This window comes from Maylandia zebra, linkage group LG16 (assembly GCF_041146795.1).
Source record: "Maylandia zebra isolate NMK-2024a linkage group LG16, Mzebra_GT3a, whole genome shotgun sequence".
NCBI classification, from domain to species: domain Eukaryota; kingdom Metazoa; phylum Chordata; class Actinopteri; order Cichliformes; family Cichlidae; genus Maylandia; species Maylandia zebra.
Window position 1 is genome coordinate 11,523,600 of NC_135182.1, and position 24,803 is coordinate 11,548,402.

At 42.2% G+C, this 24,803-nt stretch overlaps 3 protein-coding genes across 3 annotated transcripts; 2 read left to right on the top strand and 1 right to left on the bottom strand.

Annotated features, from left to right (window-relative positions):
• Nucleotides 1-1,849: 1,849 nt before the first annotated feature.
• Nucleotides 1,850-10,858, bottom strand: hspd1 (heat shock 60 protein 1). Its single transcript, XM_004569835.6, has 11 exons — nucleotides 10,716-10,858; nucleotides 8,896-9,071; nucleotides 6,790-7,125; nucleotides 6,615-6,710; nucleotides 6,410-6,503; nucleotides 4,442-4,610; nucleotides 4,224-4,323; nucleotides 3,892-4,137; nucleotides 3,639-3,813; nucleotides 3,368-3,546; nucleotides 1,850-3,250 (listed from the first exon to the last, which is right to left on the bottom strand). The coding sequence occupies exons 2-11, from the start codon at nucleotides 9,067-9,069 to the stop codon at nucleotides 3,101-3,103; spliced, it is 1,719 nt and encodes a 572-aa protein (XP_004569892.3). The 5' UTR covers nucleotides 9,070-9,071; nucleotides 10,716-10,858; the 3' UTR covers nucleotides 1,850-3,100.
• Nucleotides 10,859-11,260: 402 nt separating this feature from the next.
• On the top strand, nucleotides 11,261-14,914 carry hspe1 (heat shock 10 protein 1). Its single transcript, XM_012924305.2, has 4 exons — nucleotides 11,261-11,408; nucleotides 13,304-13,459; nucleotides 14,548-14,637; nucleotides 14,718-14,914. Exons 1-4 carry the CDS (start codon nucleotides 11,289-11,291, stop codon nucleotides 14,766-14,768), a joined length of 417 nt encoding a protein of 138 aa, XP_012779759.1. The 5' UTR covers nucleotides 11,261-11,288; the 3' UTR covers nucleotides 14,769-14,914.
• A 1,276-nt stretch (nucleotides 14,915-16,190) lies between these two features.
• Nucleotides 16,191-24,771, top strand: mob4 (MOB family member 4, phocein). The gene is made up of 8 exons (XM_004569837.5): nucleotides 16,191-16,341; nucleotides 17,014-17,076; nucleotides 18,733-18,833; nucleotides 19,289-19,331; nucleotides 19,629-19,715; nucleotides 19,812-19,891; nucleotides 20,562-20,673; nucleotides 22,929-24,771. Exons 1-8 carry the CDS (start codon nucleotides 16,282-16,284, stop codon nucleotides 23,061-23,063), a joined length of 681 nt encoding a protein of 226 aa, XP_004569894.1. The 5' UTR covers nucleotides 16,191-16,281; the 3' UTR covers nucleotides 23,064-24,771.
• The last annotated feature ends 32 nt before the right edge of the window (nucleotides 24,772-24,803 follow it).

Below are 24,803 nucleotides of genomic sequence, written 5' to 3' on the forward strand. Positions count from 1 at the left end.
TTCAAGCAGTTTTATAAAATGGTTTTCTAACCCGATTGGTTCTCTTCTAATATTGTCCCAGTCTTTATGCTTTGTAATGTAGTCCCTTAACTGTAAGTATCTATAGTGGTCCCTGGGGATAAAGCATATTTAGCCCTTAGCTGGGCAAAACTTTTAAGAGTATTCTTTTCAAACAGCTGATTGACTGTAATCAATCCTTTCTCCACTCACCTTTCAAAACTCCGATCTGACAACGATGGAAGGAACTCAACATTTCCATTTATGGGAACAGCTCGAGACATGGTCAAATTCCCTTTTAGCATTTTTAACACTTGGTTCCAAATATTTACAGTGTGCTTGACCCATGGGTTATTTTAATCTTTTTCCGTGATTGGGGGTTGAGAAATGGGAGACTCCGAAGGGAGATACCTGGTAATGAATACTCTTCCATAGATACCCACTGCATTTCTGAATCATGAATAATCCAGGCAGCCATTGATTTTAATTGAGCTGCCCAGTAGTACATTCTGAAGTTTTTTTCCTTTCCAGACATTAACATTTTGAGTCTGACCCTTGGTCGTTTATTCTGCCAGATAAATTTGGATGTAATGCGTTCTAATAATTTGAATGCAGACTGTGGGATCAAAATGAGTAGGTGCTGAAATAGGAATAATAGGCGTGGAAGAATATTCATCCTTATACATTCAATGAACTGAGTTTTTAACACAATAAATGGTTCAGCCATAAACTAGGACAGCAGTCTCCAACTTTTTTTGCGCCACGGACCGGTTTATGCCCGACAATATTTTCACGGACCGGCCTTTAAGGTGTCGCGGGTAAATACAACAAAATAAAACTAGTACCGGTACTGAAAAAAATAAGATTTATTCATAACACACGTGAAAAGACCCAGGAAAACAGAGTTAACGATAAAAACGATAACAAAATAACTCTGAAAACCGATAAAAACCCTGAAAACCATACATTTCACACCTGAGCCTCAACTCTCGCGCCCCGGTACCGGTCCGAGGCCCGGGGGCCGCTGAACTAGGACACCTTTTAATCACATGTGGGTGACACAGCTCCAGTCTAGCTGTGCCTCAGGGGTGGGCAATTCCAGGCCTCGAGGGCCGGTGTCCTGCAGGTTTTAGATCTCACCCTGGGTCAACAAACCTGAATCAAATGATTAGTTCATTACCAGGCCTCTGGAGAACTTCAAGACATGTTGAGGAGGTCATTTAGCAATTTGAATCAGCTGTGTTGGATCAAGGACACATCTAAGACCTGCAGGACACCGGCCCTCAAGGCCTGGAGTTCCCCACCCCTGCTGTACATAATGCCATCGGTGGGTCGGAGTCATTTTGCCCTGTAGTGTATTCTGAGGTCCTCTGGCCTGGTGATGGGGACATACTGGGTTTCTAAATGGTCCTAACAGCTTCATAGAGGCAAAGTGTGCTCACTTTGGTCCCAAAGTTATAGAGCCATTCCTGATTTAGTGTGACGATTATTAACCGTTTACTGAGGTTAAACATTAAAGCCAACTTTGACAGGAACTACTGTAGCAAAACACTCTGGGTACAGTGACCTCTCCGCATTCAATAAGGCCTGAATGGTTTGGAAACAGGTGGGAGCGACTGGACAAACTGTGTATATGCAGAAATCTGTACTTAATCCTCCATCTGCTAATGTTTATGCACAAGTTTCATCTGTATCGTTTTCATGGTTGTACTAGCAAGACATCTTCAGCTTCTGCCTGGATGGTTGAACAAAAGGTGAGCTTTGGTTGAGAAGACAAACTTAACCCCAACCTGCTTTACTAAAGGAAGCAGACTGATTTGTGGAGACTACATAGCAGAAACAAACATGAATCTGCACATCAGAATAAGAGTTTATTAATGAAAATTAAAAAAGAAACCACAATTAACATCTACATGAAAGAGTAGTGGAACCATCACTGCTGTTTGGAATAAAGTAGCAAGACAAAGATCACTCTCCGGTTGCTTTCTGTGAGTGCTGTGCCACGATGGAGGAAACGAGGATTTCACATCTACTCCATAGCAAAGGATCCCGAGCCCCTCACATACAATCAGCTGTACACTCCGATGCAGAAACGCGACTCGGTAAACATTCAGACTACACGGGCTCCTGACGACGCTCCACTTCTGGTCACTTAGGCACTCTTTGTCCAGTTGTAACAAGACAAGATGGAGAAAGGCTCCGTGTATGTACGAAAACTGCTTTAATTCAATCACAGATGAATTCAAGTCAATCACAGACAACACATACAAATAATTAAAAAAAAAAGAAAAGAAAAAAGACAAGAGTGAAGGACAGATGCTGAGGCTCTGTGGTCCATTTAAGGATAGTTACAGTTTATTCCACCCTGCTTATTTCCCTTTTGTAGCTCATTGTCAAACTCATTTTGGATTGTGTTGTAGAGGTTCAGGGTAACAAGGAGTTGCAACACTAAACTAAATCTGGGCAAAAATTCAGGCCGTCTACCTTTCAAAGAACATTGGACTTGTGCAAAACCCATACCCTCCATTTATGGAAAGCAATCCCATGTGAACCCAACATGAAACCTGAAACACAGCCTCCCGATGAGCAGGTGAGAGCTGTGCTTCTGAGTACAGCTGGGTCACTGGAAAGCAAAGGCGTGAAGAAGGCCGCTCTCACTCAGAGACAGCCGATGAAGAGACACAAGAGGACGGAGACCCAGATGTTCTGGAGTTTAGAAGTTTTACTCCTTGTTTCCCTACAACAGATGTAGTGAGTACAAAGTTTATGATCTAAAGACCCACACGGGAAATACATCAGGTAGAAATAAACTGGAACCATCCTCAAATATGAACACTGCTGAATTTCCTTCTTCACTGGTATTAGTTTAAGTCTGTTGAGCATTTGACGAGGAGTTAAGTGCTAATGGAAAAGGTTTGAGGAGGACTCTAGTGTAGCAGGTGGACTCGTGGGCTCAAGTCTTTTGAGCATTTACCAAACATTTGCATCTCTGACATATTCGTCGTCAGTCCGTCCATCACTGTGGGCAGAGCTCAGTGGGGGCAGTTCTCCAGCTCCACTAAGCTCCTGATTGAGTCTGTACACAAAGATCAGGAGGAGTGGCTCAGAAACCCATTCCACCCCCCATACCGCCCATGCCTCCCATGCCCCCTGGCATTTCCTTCTCCTCCTTGGGGAGCTCTGTGACGACAGCCTCAGCAGTGGAGAGCAGAGATGCTACTCCTGCAGCATCCATCAGTGCTGTCCTCACCACCTGTAAGAGGAGGAAATAAAAAGTTAAAGCTCCTCCATAATCTGCCATGAAAAAAACCCAAAACAAAAAGCTATATAGCATCCATCTTGCGAGTGAATGTGATTGGCTGAGCTGTACCTTTGTGGGGTCAATGATGCCCTTCTCCACCATATTGACGTACTCTCCCTGCATGGCATCGTAGCCCGTCCCAGGGGATCCCAGCAGGATCTTTTCCACAACGAGTGAACCCTCCACGCCTGCGTTTTTGGCAATGGTCATGGCAGGAATACGAAGCGCCCGTCTGATGATGTCCACACCTGTTTAGATCGAGGCGCTGGTTAAAACCGAAGCTCGTATGTAACCCTAGGAGTATGGGTGTTACCGAGAAGAGGCTAAAGCACAATCTTACCGATCTTCTGGTCAGAGTTGGCAGTTTTGAGGGCGTCGAGGGCGGGGATGCAGCGCAGCAGGGCACAACCTCCTCCAGGAACAATGCCCTCCTCAACAGCTGCCCTGGTGGCATTCAGAGCATCTGTCACGCGGTCCTTCTTCTCATTCACCTCCACATCACTTGTTCCTCCCACCTGAAATAGAGCAAAGGTGTCACAGCTTTGCCTCTCCACAGGAAAAACCACTCATCCACAAATGGTGCCGAATCCAACCTTGAGCACGGCGACTCCATCCGAAAGCTTTGCCAGCCTCTCGTTGAGCTTCTCCTTCTCGTAGTCACTGGTGGTGCTTTCCAGCTGCTCGGCGATCTCTGCCGCCCGTTTCTCAATCTCAGCCGAGCTGCCTCCTCCCCTCAGCAGCAGGGTGTCGTCTTTAGTGATCTGCACCTCGCCGACCTTGCCGAAGTCATGAGCCTGGATGTCCTCAAGAGCCAGGCCCAGAGCCTCATCCCCAAACACCTACAGATACACAAAGAACGATATACCATCAGATGGCAGTTCAGATTTATAAAGAGTTGCCACACTTAAGACTGATGAGAACCTACAGTCCCCCCGGTGGCGATGGCCATATCCTTCAACTGGTTCTTCCTGTTGTCGCCAAAGCCTGGGGCTTTAACTGCTACCACCTGAAGCCCAACCTTCAGCCTGAAAATAAATAAATAAATAGCTACTACACATTCAAAGTTCCCTCAGTGTAGTTTTCTCTTTTTTCCTTAAGCAGTTAACATGCATCTCAGTCCCCGACTTCACAACAACAATGTACCTGTTGAGAACCAAGGTGCTCAGAGCTTCTCCATCCACGTCCTCTGCCACGATAACCAGAGGTTTACGGTGCTGGTTGGCAATTTCCAGAGCTGGCACAATGCTCTGGACACTGGAGATCTTCTTCTCACTCAGCAGCAGGTAGGCATCCTGGAACTCACACTTCTGGCCTGGTAGAAACAGGAAGAAACAAGACTTGGCACATGAAAACCATTCACAGTTTAATGGTTACAAAACCTGCATGTTTTACTGTTAAATCCAGTCAGCACACAGTATCGATGTTAGACGGATAAGTTTGAAAGCATGCTTCTGTCTTTTTTTTTTTTTTTTTTACACTTCAAATTTGTCTGTAAAGATTATATTTTGATGCAAGTGAAAACACTAACAATTCAATAAAGCAAACCATTTCAACACTGTCACAGATAGGGATGGGTACCGTTCTGACATAAACGGTAGTAACCAGACCGAAAAGCAGCGCACATTTCGGTGCTTTATTTTCCTGAGCTGTGATACACTTTAGATTCTAGCCAATCATTTTACGTTTCCGAGGATAGTAGGCGGGGCCAGGTACGTACGTTCTTTTAGAGCAGAGCTACAGATTAAAAATGCCCAAGCTGAAGCGGTCAAAAGTCTGGCTGTACTTCACAGCAAAATATGCAAACTCAGCAGCAACAAGTGCTTTAAGCTGATACTGTGATACTGTCAAAGGAGGTAACACCAAGAATCCGATGAAACACCTGGCAACGCATAGCGGTTTTTTTTAAAAGCCAAAAAAATGCGCCGTATTTGATAGCTTGCTGTGAGACCTCACACCGAGCGCATCTACTGCGGGTGTGGTGCCTGTTATCGGACCCGGAGTTAGCAACATCCCCCAAAAACACGAAGAGGAGAGTCCTGGCCCCTAGCCCTGCCAGTGTAGCAGAAATGATGACGGATGATGATGGCAGCAGCCGTTCTTCTCTGCGTGAGTAGCTTAATGTTGTTCGTGTGCAATTTGCGTTGAGTAGGCTAACCACGTTATTACATGAATGCATCTAAGGTGAACTAGCAAACATCATCATAGCTACATGATGCTGTCTTCTTGTGGAAAACAGTTAAACATGAGAGGTTTTTGGACAAAGTTTGTGTTTTTTTCCATTGTTTAAGCACTGCTTCCAGCCAAGAGTGATACCATATATGCCCCATAGCTGCAGAAAAGGCTAACATTGTTATCTTTTTACAAAAAAAACAAAACAAACAGCTGAACATGAGAGGTTTTTGGACCAATTTTGTGTTCTCCATTCTTTAAGCACCGGTTAAGCACTGGCACCGTTTCAAAAGTACCGGTTTGGCACCGGTATCAGATAAAACCTAAACGATACCCATACCTAGTCACAGATAATGACTTGTGTTTAAAACACTGTCAGATGATCTTCTGGGGTGCTTGCCCTTTCCCTGATTATCAATGCGTTATTTCCAAATACCTTCTGCAAAGCATACACTTTCTCCAGCAGGGGGCAGCACTTAACAAGTCAGTGTGTTGAGATGTTTTTGGAAGCACACTGCTGTTGAACTTTAGACCCCATTACCTCAATGGACTTTGCCTATTTTCCAAGTCACCACTGAATACAAATGCCTTGTCTGGGCTCACTGCCCCACCTGGTGGTGCAAACCAATATTACATGAAATAACACATTTACAAAGTGTCTAACACAGATTCAGACAAAACCTATAAAATAAAAATTTAAGAAACTAACATGTTATGCTGGACATTCTAGTCAGGCAGCTACAAAGAGATAAATGGCAACAACTAAAGAGGATAAATAGTTTAGATACGGTTTGTTTGTTGTGCTCCTGTAGGAGGACAGTGGGACTCTTACAAGCCTTTCACACTAACTGGTCATTTTATAATGAGTGCACAGCACCGGTTTATCAGTTAAAACTTTTAGCGAGTAGTAATGCACAGCTGAAACCTGTTCAGCAGCCTTACCTTTGGCAGTGTTGATGAAGTAAGGGGAGATGTACCCACGGTCAAACTTCATACCCTCAATGATCTCCAGCTCATCATGCAGAGTCTTCCCATCCTGGCAAATTGAACCAAACATTTACAAGCTGTCCTCAAAAATCAGACAGTAAATGTTCATTGGACGAGTAAATGAGGTTTTCTCCAGCAGGAGGAAATCTCTGAAACCAACCTTCACGGTGATGACTCCCTTGCGGCCAACTTTCTTCATGGCATTAGAAATGATGTTGCCAATCTCCACATCTCCATTGGCTGAGATTGTAGCAACCTGAAAGAGCAGACTCATAATTAAAACTCAAATCCCAAATGCCCGAGGCCCCATGGAGACAGCAGAAACATTACCATACCTGTGCGATCTCCTCGGGGGTTGTGACGGGCTTTGAAAGGTTCTTCAGCTCGTTGATGATGGTTTCTACAGCCATCATGACACCTCGGCGAATCTCCACGGGGTTCGCACCTTTGCTGATGTTGTCGAAACCTTCCTTGGCGATGGCGCGAGCCAGTACAGTGGCGGTGGTCGTGCCGTCGCCGGCCTCCTCGTTGGTGTTGTTGGCCACATCCTGCACCAGCTTGGCACCAATGTTCTTGTACTTGTCCTTCAGATCAATGCTCTTTGCCACCGTCACGCCATCCTTGGTGACCTTTGGACTGCCCCAGCTCTGCTCGATGATGACAGTGCGACCCTGAAATGAGCCAGAAAGTTGTGAGATGAAAAGTTCTGCACATATGTTTCACAAAGACAAATAATCACTTTCATCTCCAGTATTTTCTTAAGTCTATGCCATTTGTTGCATTGCAAGAGGCATTTAGCATAATGATTAATGCATTTTGTTTAACACTTGGCTGATGAAGGACTTAGGCTAGCATATCTGCTTTATTAGTCCAAATACATCTCAATTCTTTGCTGAAATTAAACCTGCTTTTGGCAAGAAATTCAGTGATTTCCCTTCTCTGCCTGTAGAGGGCAGGGTACCCCTTTGTGGCATCAAGTCAAAGTGTACAAATATCTAGCTGTAAGAGCCCCAGTTCTGCCCACCTTTTGTTCAAATATCTGTATTTATTAGTGCCAACCACTCAGTAAAGTTGGCCCAATGCAAGACCAGGAGCTGAAAGCCTACACCAGGGGTCGGCAACCTGCGGCTCTTTAGTCCTTGTACTGCGGCTCCGCGTGGTTTGGGAAAATAAATTAGAAGTATTTAGCTGAAGTGTATTATTTATTATTTATTTATGTTAGTTCTTTTTTTAACTTTTAGTTCTAAATTGGAAGATTATTGTAATATTGAAATGTAAAAATAAAATTATATTCTATTATTTTTTCATCGCTCAAAATAAGCGTCACACTCGCGGAAGCCAGTATACCCGCCGAAACGCTGTGCATTTATCGAGACTTTCAACCCCAGGTAGGCCAATTACGGATCTTCGGAGCCACATTATGTCGGCAGCTGTTCTCCACCGTGAACTATGTTAAAAACAAACACCGCTCATGCCTCACAGATGACAGCTTACAGTCCTGCGTAAAGATGAAAGTGACTTCGTACAGCCCCGATTTGCAGACTCTGTGCGCAGAGGTTCAGGAGCAGAAGTCCCATTGTAAACATACCACAGCAGACCCGACGATGTTTCCGTGAACATGCTTTTCAGCATCTCTTTATTGACCACTTTTCACACACGGTTGCTGTACGCATACAGCCGGCTGTAGCTTTTCAGCTCACAGCCCGACACACACCAACACAACAGCAGAGCGAGCACAGACGTTGAGGTGGCAAGGTGTGATTGCGGGTGCAGCTCAGGTGCGTCTGCCTCCGCTGCAGCGGCGTTTCAGACCACGCCCCGCCACACACATTAACCAGGTAAAATACATATTTAGGCAGAATTTTGCAAATATCTATTTTTCATTTTTCAGCAGCATAATGCTTTTTTTCCCCAATTAGATTTTAAAAGTCAGGTCAAGGCTCCAACAGCCCAAAGGCAATATAAGGGTGGTGGCTCACAACAGTTTTTGTTTGCTACATGGATCATTTTAGTTCAGCTGGGTGTCTTTCCTTTTGTTATATTTCTTTAAGAGTTCAAAATGTGTTAATTACATTAATAAAATGTGATTTTCTCTGTAGCACTTCGTGGATTTCATAAGCAACACACCTTAGTTGTTCACACAAAGCACAAGGTAAAAAACAATATATACAGTGTTATCTTCATTTTAGATGTCAAAACGTATTAGCGGCTCCCAGTGTTTTCTTTTGTGTGGAAACGGGCTCCAAATGGCTCTTTAAGGTTGCTGACCCCTGTCCTACACCAACACTCAGTGTAAGATATCAAGGATCTTTCTGTACAGTCTCCTAGAAAACTGGTCTAATATTCAAGAAAAAAAAAAAAAAAAAAAAAAAAAAAAAAAAAAAAAAAAATTATATATCTATCTATCTCTCTCTCTCTCTCTCTCTCAAAGGGGGTGTTACCTTTGGGCCCATGGTGACAGCCACGGCATCAGCCAGCAGGTCCACTCCCTGCAGCATGAGGGCACGAGCGTCAGCCCCAAACTTCACATCCTTGGCGTAGGCTCGTGTGAGGTGGGGAGCCAGCGCGCGGCTCACAGGCCTCACCTGCCTCATGACTGTGGCTAAACGAAACATGTCTGTGGGAGGAAAACACAGGTTAGGCCATAATGATGACTCCAAGTATCCCAAAGTTTAATTACATTTCTTCGCATATGTAATACGTACACCCCTAGTGGCCGCAGACGGCATGACATGAGACTTGTGAATGAATGAATAAAGGAACATCTCCAGTTGTACTAAACAACAAGGGGGCAGAGTCCCCTGGACTTATCATTAATCTGCAAGTTTAATGGTTTTAAGTGTTACCAATACTGGTTTTGGCCTGCCTACCTACATATTAAAAGTAAAGAGAGGTGCAGCTGAATACATTTTATTAATAGTTGAACAACACAATCTGACAGCCAGAATATCTGAAAATGTGTCAATTAAGTGGTTGAAACTGGAAGATATTTCATTAACCTCCTAAGACCTGAACTCTTCCACAGCATGCATTTTTAATTTCTCTTTGATATTTGGACATATTGGGGCCCGATGAATGTAAAAACAAAGAATAACTAGTTTTGTTTTTTTTAAACACCTGATTTTTGTTTCTAAGAAAAATGACAGCCACATGAGGATATTCGATTAAAATTTTGATAGAACAGTAGCAGTGTAATGTCCTTGTAACAAACGAACAAACCAAAGAAAGAGCCTGGAACATTCTTTAACATTCATTAAGGGGTTAGTAAAAATGACAAGGTAGCCCCAGAGCCAACCTGTTAAAACCAGTTAGGAAAACCTGTCAGTGACTTCAGTCAGCCAGATCACACCGGCTTAGCGAATAATGACCATATTTTAATCATTGAGTAACATATCAATTATCAAAAAGTAGAAATTGTAAATTATTGTGTACTGCAAGAACAACAAGCTATTACGAGTTTAAACTGTGCAGCAGTAGTATGCAAGAGCCCCTTGTCGGTTATCGGCGATTTTTAAATGGGGTTTACAACCATGGATTGTTATTAAGGTCTAAGGACCACAGGATTGTAACCCCAGATAATCCATGTTTTTAAAAGTCGTGTACAACACCACCCCCGCGAATTTATCCCCATTCTTGTTGTAATTACTTGAGGTTAAGCTGTATTTAAGCTACTGAGCGACCAATAACCATAGTAAATTCAGTGCAGATGAATATAAAAAAATCAATTAAGTGTAACTACTTCAAAATATGTGATAGTTGACTAAAAGATGTTCTAAATGCTTGAGTCTCTTGACTGTTAATTCTATGCGCATTGACCGTGACTGGATTAAGAAACGTCCACCCCACGCGTGCGCTCTTCAGGTCGTGCGTCACAAGGTCAAATTTGTGAAAGCACGTGTGGAAGTGCTTTCTCCATCCCTGCTCAGCTCATACACGGTCTCACTGCGAGGTTTTAACTGCTTTTAATCACTCGCTATCTTCCTCTTACTCCACACGAGCAAAGCACATTTAACAGTCGAGACAATACACTTACGAGGAGAGCACAGAGACAGCTAGCCTGTCGGTTAAAGTCTGTAGTCACACTCGTGTGTCCTTGCAGTTAGAAGGGGAAGAAATATGTTAGCGCGGAGCTATCAAACTCGAGCCTCCTGAGCAGCATGCGCAGAATGTACTCTACATAAAAGCTAGCGCTATTCGCGAGTATTCGGGCTGTAACGTAAACTGAGTAGCTTCAGACACTTGCAGCAGTGTCCACACTTACCTGTGAGTTGAGGTAAAGGCTTGCTGCTAGCCGGTCTGCAAGACGGAATGATATAACGACTGGAGGAGAGAACAGTCGTGTGGAGTAACGGAGACAGAACTGCACATGGCCTAGCACATCCGGGTTATGTACCGGCCCGCCCAGACTGTGTATAAACCATAACTACCTAATAAAAGTGCTCTTCTTTTAAAATTCATAATGACGTGCGGGCACACGATTACTTGAATTATAGTTCTCGATAAAATAAAGTCAAAACAGTGTGTAAAATAGGCTAATTAGGATAGAAATATGTAGAATTATAAATTAATGCTCGTTCCTGGGCAAACGGTTCCAGAATTTTCTGGCGTGCCATTGGCGGAAAAAAAAAGGGTCAAAGTTGACATTGTGCAACATTGCCTCAGCTCGGAGTGTTTCAAAGACCGAAAAGTCACTAAAGCAGTTTTAGAAAATGTCCCGTACATGTTTTGCTTTTATTAAATAATGTGTGAGCTTTTTAAAAAATATTTTGATGTTGGCCTTGGGTGTACTAGAACTTTCCCTTGCGCCTGACGAGTTCAGGGCAGGTTAGTGCGCATGCGCATTCTGGATATTTCTTCACGTGGAGCTATCCTTCAGCGTACCATATTCACGCTCACCAAGGATTCGGGGTGCAGATTCACGCCGGCTCTCAGACCTCACACACGTCCAGAAATGGTAAGGTGCCTGGTTAATTTAAAAAAGGCGAACAAAAAACGAGCGTCAATCACCGCCGAGTTCTTTGATATAGGTGACGCAGTCAGTAGACGGTTTAAATAAACTGACCAGCTTTTAGTTATTCTTAGCCGCATGTTAGCTAAAGTGAACATCAGTGACAAGGTCACGCTGCAAGGGAGCTAAGAATGAGCTTAAACAAATGCACGTTTGTCTTAATGGCAAGCCACAAAGCCTAAAACTAGATAAGGGATCATAAGACCTGTATACAAGTACAGCTATGAGCGCACTGTTAGCTGAAGTAAAAAGGTAAGTAATTGCACTTAGTGTAGCCATTTATTCATTCATTCATTCACACACACACACACACATAAGGTGCAGCAAGTTTGCGTTTACCGTCAAGCTCAAGGTCACAAACCTCCAGGCATGAGATTTAGTGAGGAGCGACATGCAGTCCCATTGTTCCTGCTGAACTACTACTGACATCATGGCCTCTGAGTCAGGAGCAGCGGAAGTTTCGTTTGCTTGAAAGTAGTTTTTACAGCAGCATCCACTCAGATTGCATTCAGGACAAATGAGGTACTCAAGTACTTTATCCACCGCATTTGAGGAAAATTGAGTGCTTTTTACTGCAGTAAATCTCTTTAAAGGCTTATCAGTGTAGAGGGAGTTATACTTGTCTGTACACATTTTCTTTGGAAAAGTTGCATCACCCCTGTGTAGAAACATTGTCACAAGTAAAGGTAATGCTAATATTTAAAAATGTACGAAATCAAAAGTACTCATTGTATAGAACAGGTTACTACTAGAATTGAGTCTTGCCACTGGTCAGCCATCTTGAAATGTTATGAGACACTTAGGTGGGTAGTTCTTTTGAACCCTTGTTTAAGTAGAAACCATGTCTGCCAAAACTAGATCCTCAACTAGCTTGATACTCAATTTAAATGTAGATGTCTAGTATACATCTGGTTTTCTCGTCAGGTCATAAGCCAATCAAAACACTATCAGTGGCTAAAGTATAAGGAGAAAAGTTGGTGCATCTGACAGAAATGTGGGGCTAATCATAATGAGCTTATGCAACTTGTTAAGAACTTTGTGAAAACTGCTTCGTCTGGCCTTGGATTTTATCTGGTACCAGTGAGCAGGAGGATGTTTGATCCAGGCTCAGGGCTGATTGATGTTGGTTAGTTTGTTTTATCAGTGGAGAGGTGAAGAGTCCTTGGCCTGGACCCCTCAGACATAGTGTGGAAGCTCCGCCTCCTTTCCCTACTTATCAAACTGGGACCAGTCCCACTCCATCACCCTCCTCCATCACAGTCACAAATGACCTTTACTGAAGGTCACTCATGCAGTTGCTTTTAAACAAATGTTGTCCTTAAAGTCGTGACAGAAAAAAGTTGATCAGTGTCTCTTTGAAAGGCTGCACAGCTGCTGTCCTCCCTCGTGATTTCAGACTCGAGTAGATAAGTGAGGAAAAGTTAATTTTCAGTTTAGCGGAAACTGATTGACAAAGGCTGCCTCTGTCGCTGACCTCCACCCGCTTTCTTTAACTCAAACCCAGCAGTTTATTATTCACTCATGCATTATAACCAGCACGTTTCTGTATTAACTTACAGCTTGACTTAACTGTAAGCATGTGAAGCATGTGAAGCACTGAATCTAGTTAATGTTCACATTTTAAAACCTTTGCAGCAAATCTGTGTGTGTACAGATAACACATAAGTCAGGGGAGTGGGGCGTGTTACACAAGAGAGCCAACTTAAAAGTTTGGAGTCAAATTTGTAGGATTTTTCTTTTCCTCCAACTTTTATTTCTAATGATGAATCATTAGCTGCCCAGTTCACCTAAACATAGTGTGATAGTCGTGCTAATATGTCCTGTCTTTGTGTGGTCTCCAGGCTTTCAGAAAATTCCTTCCTCTGTTTGACCGGGTGCTTGTGGAGCGCTTCACAGCAGAGACGGTAACAAAGGGGGGCATCATGCTGCCAGAGAAGTCTCAAGGCAAAGTGCTGCAGGCTACAGTGGTGGCAGTCGGACCTGGCTCTGTCACCCAGGTAAGCATACATGGCATAGCTGCTACAAGAAGAGTGTATGGTTTTTGTTTTATTTTATAAACTAAAGCTTGTTTTAGCAGTTGGTATTAAATTACATGAAAATCTCACAATTCACAATACCATTAATAAAAACAATAATTAATTAAGAACTCTTAAACAGAAACTTTATTCCCCTTCAAAACAAGACAGTTATGAATCAGTATATCATGCTTGAGATGGGTTTTACTTTGAAAAGATTCCAATATTATAGTTATTGCTTATCCTTCAGTGTCCCTGATTGGGTTTAAAGCAGGGGTGGACAACTCCAGGCCTCGAGGGCTGGTGTCCTGCAGGTTTTAGATCTCACCCTGGGTCAACATACCTGAGTCAAATGATTAGTTCATTACCAGGCCTCTGGAGAAGTACGAGAATTGTTGAGGTCATTTAGCCATTTGAATCAGCTGCGTTGGATCAAGGACGCATCTAAAACCTGCAGGACCCCAATCCTTGAGCCCTGGAGTAACCCACCCCTGCTTTAAAGGGTTAGGCTGATGCAGCATAATTCTTTTTATGTGCACGACTCTTATTTCTGTATACACAGTTGCTCCTGCAAAAGCAAAACTGTTCAAAATAAAGTCTGTTATAGTTTTTACAATTTCTGGTTTTAGTTTTCTGAAGGTGCTGCACCTTTAAATATGATGCATTAAGAGAATAAAATCTGGACTTTACTATTTCCTGAACCCTGGTTACAGAATTGGGTTAGCACTGCTAACATAGTCAGTGTCTGGTTGACCTTCAGACCTGATCTAACCTAACCTAGGATTTTTCTCTCAATGATGCATTTGAAAACTGCAGTAAAAATGTATCTCTAAATACACAGTAGTGAACAGGACTCCTGCTGAAGCACAGATCCTCAGCCATCTGCCCTTTAAAAAGCTGTTAGGATCAGGGAAGCTACGTGTCATGTGACCATCCACTGCATGACTGTATTTTCTTGTAAATTATAGGGTGAAACAAAAATACAGATTTTTATTGATTTTTAAATATAAAAGACTCAGTAACAACTGTGGTGTTACTTCATGCCTAACATGTTTTTCTCCTTCTTTCAGAAGGGAGAAATCCATCCAGTGAGCGTTAAGGTTGGGGAGAAGGTTCTTCTACCAGAGTACGGTGGGACTAAAGTCATTTTGGATGACAAGGTGCGGTGCAGTTTCCTCAGACTCCGTCCACACTTTTGTGCTGAAATTAGTTACATTTTTTCTTGTCTTTTCTCCCATAGGACTATTTCCTGTTCCGTGATGCAGATATCCTCGGTAAATATGTTGAATGAGTCGCCAGTCCTCATGTAAAGTCCCTGACATCCCCGGAGAGAAGAAATTAAGTTCATTCATGTCTGTCTTTTTTTTTTTTTTTCTTCTTTGTTCCTGTAAATAATTCTAATCATGTTTTGTTACAATAATAAAAGTGAAGACTCATTGTTGGGCTTTTCCTTTGACACACCTCCACCTGAAACTGTGTGATACTTGTGTAATCTTGGCAGAAGGAAAGTTTAATAGGCTTTTGTTCACATAAAGAAAAAAATGCAAGCACAGAAAAAGCTAAACACAAAAGGTGCTGCTATAACTTTTAGCTGTTTTGGTTTTGCTGTAGTTTTAGGTTGGCAGAGGGTGTTGTAGTTTCAGATGGTGTTGCTGCACTTCAAGTGATTGCTTTAAACCTTTGAAATCACAGTAAAACCCCAGCATTTAGTAGTATAACATTTGTAACCATAGGGTTAACGTGGGCTGGAACCAGGAATGATGTAAAGTTTCTGTATTTTCAAAGCAGAGAAGAAACAAAAACGAAACACTGTGCGACGCTGAGAGATGGAGAAAGATTTGCGTAGCTGAAAGGGAAATGAGAAATTATGTTCAAAAGTAAGGACTGCACAATAAGTTACATCTGCTAAAGTGGAACCATACTGTTCTAATTAATGTTTTTAAATCAAATATCGAACTTATATATAATGTACTGATGAATGTGGTTTTGTGGAAAATAATGCAAACCAGAAGTATATTCATTTTTGACTCATTTGAACTTCAGGCAAAACTGGTTAGTTTGTAGTAAAGTATATATTAGACCGGTACAGAGCAGACCAGTTGTTCATGGTTAATACTAGGTTATAGCAAGGGTAGCAGATATCAATCTATATTTAAGGTTATCTATTAGATTCACCCACTAAATTCTCACTTTTATTCTAACTTTCAAGTGTGTTTGGGTTGGGAAATCAGCCACATGCACCCTGAAATACCTGCTTATATCTTAAATGCATATGACTAAACCCACAACGAGCAGTGCATGTGGAAGGAGCAGCACAGATCAGCTGATCAAAACAAATTATTTATTTCTAAGGAATTCTTTTCTCAGCGTTACTAAATTCGATTTTAAGGTTTCCCAACCAGCCAAATCCCACTTGAGCCTGTAACTAAGGGACCCATGACACAGAAAAACATACAGTAAAACGAAAAACTACAGATTCCTAACTAAATCACAGCGCCTCTCTTTGTAGACAAAGTGAGTAAGCTGGGTTTCCTTATAATTCAGACTTTGAGGCAGTGCACCCAGATTTCATGCGTAGCTGTAAAAACATTAAACACTGTTTTTGGTGTTTGTCAGGTTGGTCTGTGTCTTTCTCATTGGCACTTTGCAGGTATGCGAACCCCCTGCATATTGGCTAAAGAAGAGTGCCCTATCACTGATACGGGTCTCCTTACATAAGAATGAAGTTTGAGCCTCTTTGTGTTACCGTATCCGCTCAGCAGCTACAACACCGCGGCTGACGAACATCCGGGTATTCTGTCGAGATGGTCATGGCGGAGGGTACTGCAGTTCTCAGGAGGAATCGGCCTGGAACCAAGGCGAAGGTGAGTTGTGGTCTGTAGAACCACTCCAGCATGAGTACAAGAACCCTCTCCGCGGCTGGGAGAAGCTGCGTCTGTGATGCTGTACAGCATTATCGTCCTCATTTTCGCGACAACTTTGTCGCAGACAGCGTATAGGAAGGGCCTGACCTGGAAATAGCCAGCTAGCTAAGATTAGCGGTTGCTCCGTCTAGTTCCTGGAGTAATGTTAGCGACTCTTGGTCCTGCTTTCCCTGTTCTGAATAAGTGTTCGGCTTGAATAATTCCTTCGCCAGTTTGATGATACATTTTTACACATACCTCGATCCACGCGTCCGAGAAAAATTGTTAATTTCGCCGGAGCTTTGCAGGAAATAGTCATATCCCAATAGACGATACATAACTATGTAGCTAGCTATCTGCCTTCGGAGCTCAGAGTAATGTAGGAAAACTATGGCTGTTAACTTAGGTACTAACGTTTTACCCTCCGAAAAACTTCACCTGTCACCGACAGTTTGTCATCCCGTTACCCCCCTCTCCGTGTGTGTCATATATGATTTATAAACTGCCAGGATTGGCAATTTCTTTTCATTTTACGTCAGATGACAGTCACATTATATAGACTAGCTTTTGGATAACTGGCGATACATTCCAAACACTGAGTGCACACTAATACTGTCCTTCTTCATTGTGCAGGATTTCTACAACTGGCCAGATGAATCATTTGAGGAGATGGACAGCACCCTGGCTGTCCAACAGGTGGGTTAACATTTCGTGTGTGTGTGTGTGTGTTCCCCACTCAATTTTAGACTGTCTGGTGCTGCTGTCTTATCGCTTGAGCTTAAAGTTGCTCAAATTAGACAAGAATTTGACTACATAGAGCTCGGAAATCGCAAAGCATGTTGATAGGCACCATGTTGTTCACATAAACAAAACAAAGTTAGATCCTAGCAGGCATTAGGGAGGAAAACGGGCTAATGAATTTAATGTTGCACTGTAATAATAACCTTATGTTTACTACGTACTTTAACTAAACTGTACTGTGAGTCTGAAGAATGAGTCATTCAGATGCATAGCAGTTTTGGCTTTTATTATGGCAGGTCGTGTCATTGCAACATTTTGTGCTGTGGTGTAGCACCAGCTGCAGGAGCTTTTTTTTGTTCTCCACTGATACCAGTCATTGATACCACCTTGACTTCTGTGTGTTCACTTTCGTAGCCCGGCCACGATCACACTATCGCAGAATCTGTTTTTCAAAATCAAAGCATGAAGACTTTCTTTGATTCCAGCTATGCTGCCAGGTAGCTACAACCCAGATAACTGACACACCTAGGGTGTGTAGCATAGCAACAGCCCTACAGCATGTAACCACAACAGTTAAATATAGTGTAATTATAACTTTGTGGTATGAAATTCCTGTGATCACACTAACATATTTTTCAAAATGTTGTTGAAGGTGATACGTTTCCTTCTTCCAACTGCTACCCAAGCCAAGCTCCTTGTTGCTGCTTCCTGTCTGGAAAAGGGTTTCCATTCTAGTCACATGTGCTGTTTTGTCATTTTAAAACGTTTTAAATGTTTTAAAACGTTTATATATTCCATTATCAACTCGAACTTGCTTGAAAAACAATCCCATTATGCATTACATTAGTGATGTCACAATCCTGAGCTCTATATTCGGTCAGTGTAAATGTTGTTAAAGGTTTAAAAAACTGTGGGGGGATTTCACACTCAACCTAGTGAAGTGAGTTTATATGTATAGTAGAATTTAAAACCAAACTTTTAACCAAAGAGCTCTCTAGGTGAAACTGGATGAAGTCCTGACACAGAAAAACATTGAACTGAGGGTCAGTGACTTTAATCAGCCGGTTAAATTTGACATTTTTGACTGTGCTTGCAGGCATCATGTGTTGTCTTTACATGCCTTTGTCGGAACATGATTTTGAGACAGTTTGCCGTGTTTGCTGCTTTTTCTGACTTTAAGTAACCAAAATCTCTCCAAATTCCTCTGTGCCTTCTTTTAAGCAGTAGGGTTAGCACTGTGAGCTTTGGATTATGAGCTGTGCTTGTTGTGACATCTTGTTTTTAATAATGTTGTCACTCAAGTTTTTCTCAACATTTCTGTTGTTATTTTCTTTTTTTCCATCTGACTCACTCCTAACGTACCGGTGTGGCTGACAGTAGCCCAAACATTTACACATGTGCTGCTCTCTGCTGTGTGTGTCAGCCTACCTGGTGCGGCTCTGACTTTATTCCAAACACATTATTGGTTTGGTGCGGCACTGTTCGCATTGTCATTGGCCTTTCGTGATGTATGAACACATTCACTGTGTGTTCATCATGTGTCAGGTGATGAAAGTCAGACTGGACTGTAAGTGAGAGTCTGTACTAATGTGTGTGTTTTCTCTGTGTCAGTATATTCAGCAGAACATCCGATCAGACTGCTCCAATATTGACAAAATCCTGGAACCTCCTGAGGGTCAGGATGAGGGCGTGTGGAAGTATGAGCACCTCAGGTAAGAAGTCTTGGGGCACATATTTCTAAACAGGATCAGAGCTGCAGACAAGCATTTATAAAATGTCCTTTTATATTCTGGCAGCTCCTACACAGTATAGCAAATATATACTGTACTTTTTGTTTCTAAAACATGAAATGTTTTGCAGGCTTCATTAGTTCTGTGTTCAGTCCTGTGCTTATTTCTACTGCGTGCAATCAGTTTTTAGTAACATCTCTGAAGAAATTATTAAATTAAGTTGAATATGTAGACCAGTGCCGTTTCTAGAGATTCTTTGAACCAGTTCTTTGTTCAGATATGAGGAGCTTTCAGATAAAAAGAAAGTGAAGTATAGGCGATCGCTACTTGCTTAAATCTTGTGCTCACAGTTGGGCTAAAACCTGGCTGCAGAAGAAAAAATCATGTGATCAGAGGATATTTTGTTTTAACTCTGCTTTCATTGGATCCTTTTGTAGGCAGTTCTGCCTGGAGCTCAACGGGCTAGCTGTGAAACTGCAGGTGAGTACACTAAATCACCACAAACTTCCTTTGGTTATTTTGGGGTTTGAGCATTCTTTCGCCCCTAGAAATTCGCCTTAATCCTCTATAGATCCCGAATCAGGTCTCATTTAAGGTTTAAAAAAAATAGTGCAGTCTGCAAAAATGGTCATTGACACATAAGTCAGCAGCATGTAGGCTTGCTACTCTTTGTAAACCAGGAATATTTCTCTCTAGTGCAGAACGGTTCAGGAATATCAAGTAGTTGGTTTAGTAAGAGACTGTTAGCTGCAGTGATTTTGGTGTTTCTGCCTGCAGAGTGAGTGCCATCCAGACACCTGCACCCAGATGACAGCCACGGAGCAGTGGATCTTTTTATGTGCTGCCCACAAGACACCCAAAGAAGTGAGTCAAAGCTTCCAGCTATCACTCAAGCTTTTCAAGCAGCTGCTCTCACATTGATGGGTTTGTGTTTGTTTTGTGATGCTGCTGCTTCCACAGTGCCCTGCCATCGATTACACCAGGCACACGCTGGACGGAGCTGCCTGCCTTCTTAATAGCAACAAATACTTCCCCAGCAGGTCAGTCGTTTTCCATTAAGCAGCTATAATTTATAGAATAGTATCAAATCAATTTCAGGTCATTGTTTAGCTGCTAAGCTGAATAACCAGACTGTTTCTGTTCACTCTTAATACTCTTGAGGCATCATTTTCAGCAGGCATCCGATTTCAGTATCCAAGCTCCAAAAGTACTCTTCAAGCTTCAAATTGACTCCAATAGGTGCTTCTACTAAAAAATCTCAGATGATTTAAAAAATGTGACCTCGATCTAAAGGTCAGAGGTCAAGTTCTCTAAAAACCCTTGTGAATGTGACAACTTGAGAACGAGGGGGGGGATGTAGGATTTTTCAAATTCATACCACAGGTGTGTATTTTATTAAAAGTTATGCACAACTGTATTACTTTAAATTGCTGTTTGACAGGCATCAGCCACCACAGACATGACTTGATTACATGAGAGACGGAATAAAGTGTTGGAGGTGGGGTGGTAGTGGGTTGTAAAGTGGCTTTCATGTGCGCACACTGTAGACAGGCTAAAGCACATTTATTACAATGCCTTAGATGAGGTTGGATTTGTATGGAGAAAGTAATGGGGCACCTATACATTTCACCAGCAGCTGCTCAGCTATGGAAACCCATGCTGTGATGCTCCCAGTGCACAAGCTAAATCACCACTGGTTTGTGTCTACAGGGTGAGCATCAAGGAGTCATCAGTGGCCAAGCTGGGCTCTGTTTGTCGTCGCATCTATAGGATATTCTCTCATGCTTACTTCCATCATCGCCAGATATTTGACAAGTATGAGGTAGGCGTTTACAACCTTTGCTTCCCATCGCTCTCTGGTTGTTGCTGTCAAGCTAGAAATTCTAAAATGTGATTTTATTTGTTCCTTCCTGGTATATGGATTTGTTTTTTCTTTTTGCTGTTACAGAAATCAAACTTGAAGAGGTCATAAAGACTGTTATAGTCTCTCTTGTATTTTTAGTGTGTTCATCATTGGTTTTAAGTAAATGTGCTCTGTTCAAGTTAATTTTTCCCCATTTCATTTCCATTTCAATTGCTAAATTGATTGTAACAAAACATAGAAAAAGTGAGGCATTCCCCATCTTTGAGTGACTTCACACAATAAACTGTGGATCAGTTCTCTGCAGAAATCTAAATGATGCTTACGAACAATCACAGTGCTTTACCTCCACTGTGCTCGGTGGCAGCAAACTACACACAGACTCCACGTCAGTGCATCAAATCAAACTTTTAGCCTTTTAATGGTGACACTGGTGAGCAAGCACGTTAACGTTAGCCAGCTAGCTGCTGCGTGGGATATAAGCAGTTTGTTCACAATAGCTTAACAAAAGACTATTTATACAAGTCCATAATGTCTAAGGAAAGAGGAATTTGAATGATGTGTCAACTAGTTACCATCAGCAGGGCATCCCATCCAAGGAGGGTTATTTTGAGTTTTTCTTTTCAATTATTTGTCGACATGTCCAAATCACAACTCTGAAACTGTAAGTGAAGATTTAAGATTTGCACATTTGTCTTTTTTTAATCACAGTTCTCCTCCTACTTCATCTGCCTCACCCACCACTGCTGTGTCCTCCCTTATTTCCACCTTATCTCCTGAACTCAAGTCACGGCTCCAACATAAGAAAATGTACATAAACATGTCTATTTATTACAATATTGTTACAGTTTTTGTCAGAAGATGAAACATGAGACCCTGCTGTAGCCAGCTGAACAGCTGGTTATAAGCTAACATTATGCTAGCTAATGTTAGGTTCAAGTGTCGTTAAAAAAAGAAAAAGAGAAAGAAATCACTTGTGATAAGCTGTTTGATTATTCTTTATTTATTTATGAAGTGTTTGAAGTGAATTCAGCAGCAATGGCAGTAGGGCTGGGCGATATGGCCTAAAATCCATATCATGGTATACTTTGAAGCATGTGTGGTAACAACATATCGCGATATAGTCTTCTGTATAAAGTATTTTACACACTATAAGGCGCAGTTACAAATCCTTTAATTTCCTCAAAAATCGACAGTGCACCTTATGTATGAATTCTGGTTGTGCTTACTGACCGCAAACAGATTTTATGTGGTACATGGCGTGCAGAAATCTGTCAAAAATGTTTTAGTCTGACTTTGGTAAGCTATGAAGCCACACAGCTTGATGGATTGGTGGAGCATTACGGCTACCGTAGTCAGGAGCCTCTCGGAGTAATCTGGGTCCAAAACTACGTCTACTTCAGGTCCCAAAGTCAAACGAACACTGCGGCATCACTGAGAGTTAAAAACTGTTTCTTTCATCTTTAATAAAATGATCAGCGTTGCTGCTTTACCAGGTGCAACAATTAAGTTTAACATCCAGACGTCCATGAAAACAGGATATATTAAATTTAGTTAGAGTAGAGTTAAAAGTTATCAGGAAGTTAGCTCTCTAGCTTCCACCTAAACATGATATGGCATGTTCTGACAGAGATTTCTGAAAAAATTCAAATGTACAGCTCTGCTATCACTTCCAACATAAATGAAGACAGAAAACTAAACAGCAGTGACATTTGTAGGGTTACTGAAGTTGGGCTAGCTGGTATATAATGATGTGCTACGTGATCGTAGCGTCAGAGCTATGTTAGCATAGCATTAGCACAGTGAAGCTGGAGGATGAACGCTAACTTTTTTCCACTCAATAAAAGTTAACGTGAGGGTTCCTGATGGTTAGGGACAAATGCAATTGCATGGCAGGATGCTGTAAATGGACCAAACTTCTACCGTGTACAGTTTATACCGCCCAGCCCTAAATGGCAGCATGCTTTGTTCTCTGCCATCATGAGGATTAAGGTTCATATATGCTTATTTCTCAGAAAGTAAGAGGAATGTGATCATAGGACAGGAGTGTGTTCTGAATCCATAAAGTAGAAACACACAAATGCCTCTCACCGTTCAGCTTTAGAATAAAACATTTCCAGCAGTGGCGTCTCGTGGTCTATTTCCAGCCTCTTATAGAACACTGAACTGGTAACACACTGGCTACTGTGATCATTGCTACATATGTCTGTGTGCAGAATGAAACGTTCCTGTGTCACCGGTTCACACGCTTCGTGATGAAGTACAACCTGATGTCCAAGGACAACCTGATCGTTCCCATCCTGGAGGAGGAAGTGCAGAACACCTCTTCAGCTGGGGAGAGCGAAGCCTAAGAGACAGCTCCTGCTGCTGCCACCATAAGGGAGACACATGTAAACATATTTCTACATTACAGAGGAGACTCATTCATTACACACACACACACACACACACACACACACACACACACACACACACACACACACACACACACACACACACACACACACACACACCAGTGTATTGAGGCTCCCGTCTAGTAACACTGTCCATGTCCCTCCTCCCCAGTCACCTGTATCTCTAAAAGGATGTAAGGGTAAAGATGACCAGGAGCAGAGTTCAGTCATGCCTGCAGGACACAATTATTTTTTCTATTTCCACTCAGAGGTTGGGGGTACAGCCCTGCTCTCACTTCTCCTGTAGGGAAACCCTGTTCATAATCCCGCATGTCCACAGGATCCAGCTTGTGTGCTCACGGCTCCGTGGCTGCTTCCCAGCACGCTGGAGGCATTTAGTTTTCCAGCAGATGAAAACACTCATTTAGATCAATTGTGGCTGTACTTGAATTTAATGACCCTCTGTGCCTCTTTACTTCACTCGCCCACCAGTATAGCCCATCTCAGATTTATCTTCACTATATTTAGAATAAAGGGATAAATTTTTTGTTTTTTAGCACACATGAGCACCTATAATCTTATTTTAGATAAGAAATAAAGGAATCATAAATACCGTGTAAATAAGGACAACTTTAACAGCATTAACCATGAAAGCTTAAATACTGATGGGGGAACTGCAGTGTGAAAGGTTTTACCCTCCAGCAGTTCCTGATTAGAGGAGCATTCTTCAGATTTGAAGGAAATATGCAGCAGCTTTAAAGCTTGCAGTCAGTGTTTTGTATGGTTGGCTAACGTTTTAACGTTTGGAGCCCTTTTTAGTTCCCACACACTTTGACTGTCTACGTTATAACACCTTGTACTGAGCATAGAACACGAAGCAGTTCTTGCAGGTATTCATCCATCCTCAGCAGCGATGGAGCCGTGACACCACGCTGCCTCTCGCTCTGGACATCGCAGGCTAATCTTCCTCAGGCAGCTGGATTTGCAGAAAGCCTCTGTAACTATGGTGACCTGTATTGTTGAGAAAGGCCCACACTGACAGCTCTCCCTCCTTCTGTGTATATAAACCCTCTGCCACTCCTCCCCGTTTAAATTCACTCATGTTTTCTGTGCACTTTTCTCCTGACTGCTTCTGTTCTTTTTGCTTGTATTGCCTACCAGTCTGATTTGGGGGTGTCCCATGAGATGGATCACTAAATTAGCCTGCTGACTTAATAATGCTATTAAAACACAATGTAGGTGTGCGGTTCGTGTGGTAGTGAACAAAGAAAACCGTAATCTCTTAGCTCTGTATGTGTACTAGCAGTCAGATAGTCTCTTCGGCCTTTGACGTGTATAGGAAGGCTGTTTGGCTAACTCTGATCCTGCATCGTGACATGTCCCCACTTCATAATACTGTGTCCAGTGTGCCTGATGTTCTCATCTCCTGCAGCAGTGGGCAACGTTTGGCTGCTTTAAGCATTCAATAAGTCATCCAGGAAGGAGAGAACATCGGCCACATTTACATGTCGGAGCACAACCTTCTTTTACCCTCTCCCTCATTAAGTTATTTTGTGGGAGGAGCCTGATCCAACCCACTTTATTTTTTTTTTATTGGACTAAAAAAAATTTTTGTTACTGTTGACATTTTCATGTCTGTTAATAAAAACAAAAAGACTATTATTCAGACGTGTGTGGTCGTGTGGTTAATCAGTGAGT

Coding starts and splice junctions, on each gene's coding strand:
- hspd1 (XM_004569835.6), bottom strand. CDS start 9,069: ATGTTTCGTTTAGCCACAGTCATGAGGCAGGTGAGGCCTGTGAGCCGC. Junction 4,611..6,409: donor CTTCATCAACACTGCCAAAG/GTAAGGCTGCTG, acceptor TGTTTCTACCAG/GCCAGAAGTGTGAGTTCCAG. Junction 3,814..3,891: donor ATGGAGTCGCCGTGCTCAAG/GTTGGATTCGGC, acceptor GCTCTATTTCAG/GTGGGAGGAACAAGTGATGT.
- hspe1 (XM_012924305.2), top strand. CDS start 11,289: ATGCGCATTCTGGATATTTCTTCACGTGGAGCTATCCTTCAGCGTACC. Junction 13,460..14,547: donor GACCTGGCTCTGTCACCCAG/GTAAGCATACAT, acceptor TCCTTCTTTCAG/AAGGGAGAAATCCATCCAGT. Junction 14,638..14,717: donor AAGTCATTTTGGATGACAAG/GTGCGGTGCAGT, acceptor TTTCTCCCATAG/GACTATTTCCTGTTCCGTGA.
- mob4 (XM_004569837.5), top strand. CDS start 16,282: ATGGTCATGGCGGAGGGTACTGCAGTTCTCAGGAGGAATCGGCCTGGA. Junction 16,342..17,013: donor GGCCTGGAACCAAGGCGAAG/GTGAGTTGTGGT, acceptor TTCATTGTGCAG/GATTTCTACAACTGGCCAGA. Junction 17,077..18,732: donor GCACCCTGGCTGTCCAACAG/GTGGGTTAACAT, acceptor TCTCTGTGTCAG/TATATTCAGCAGAACATCCG.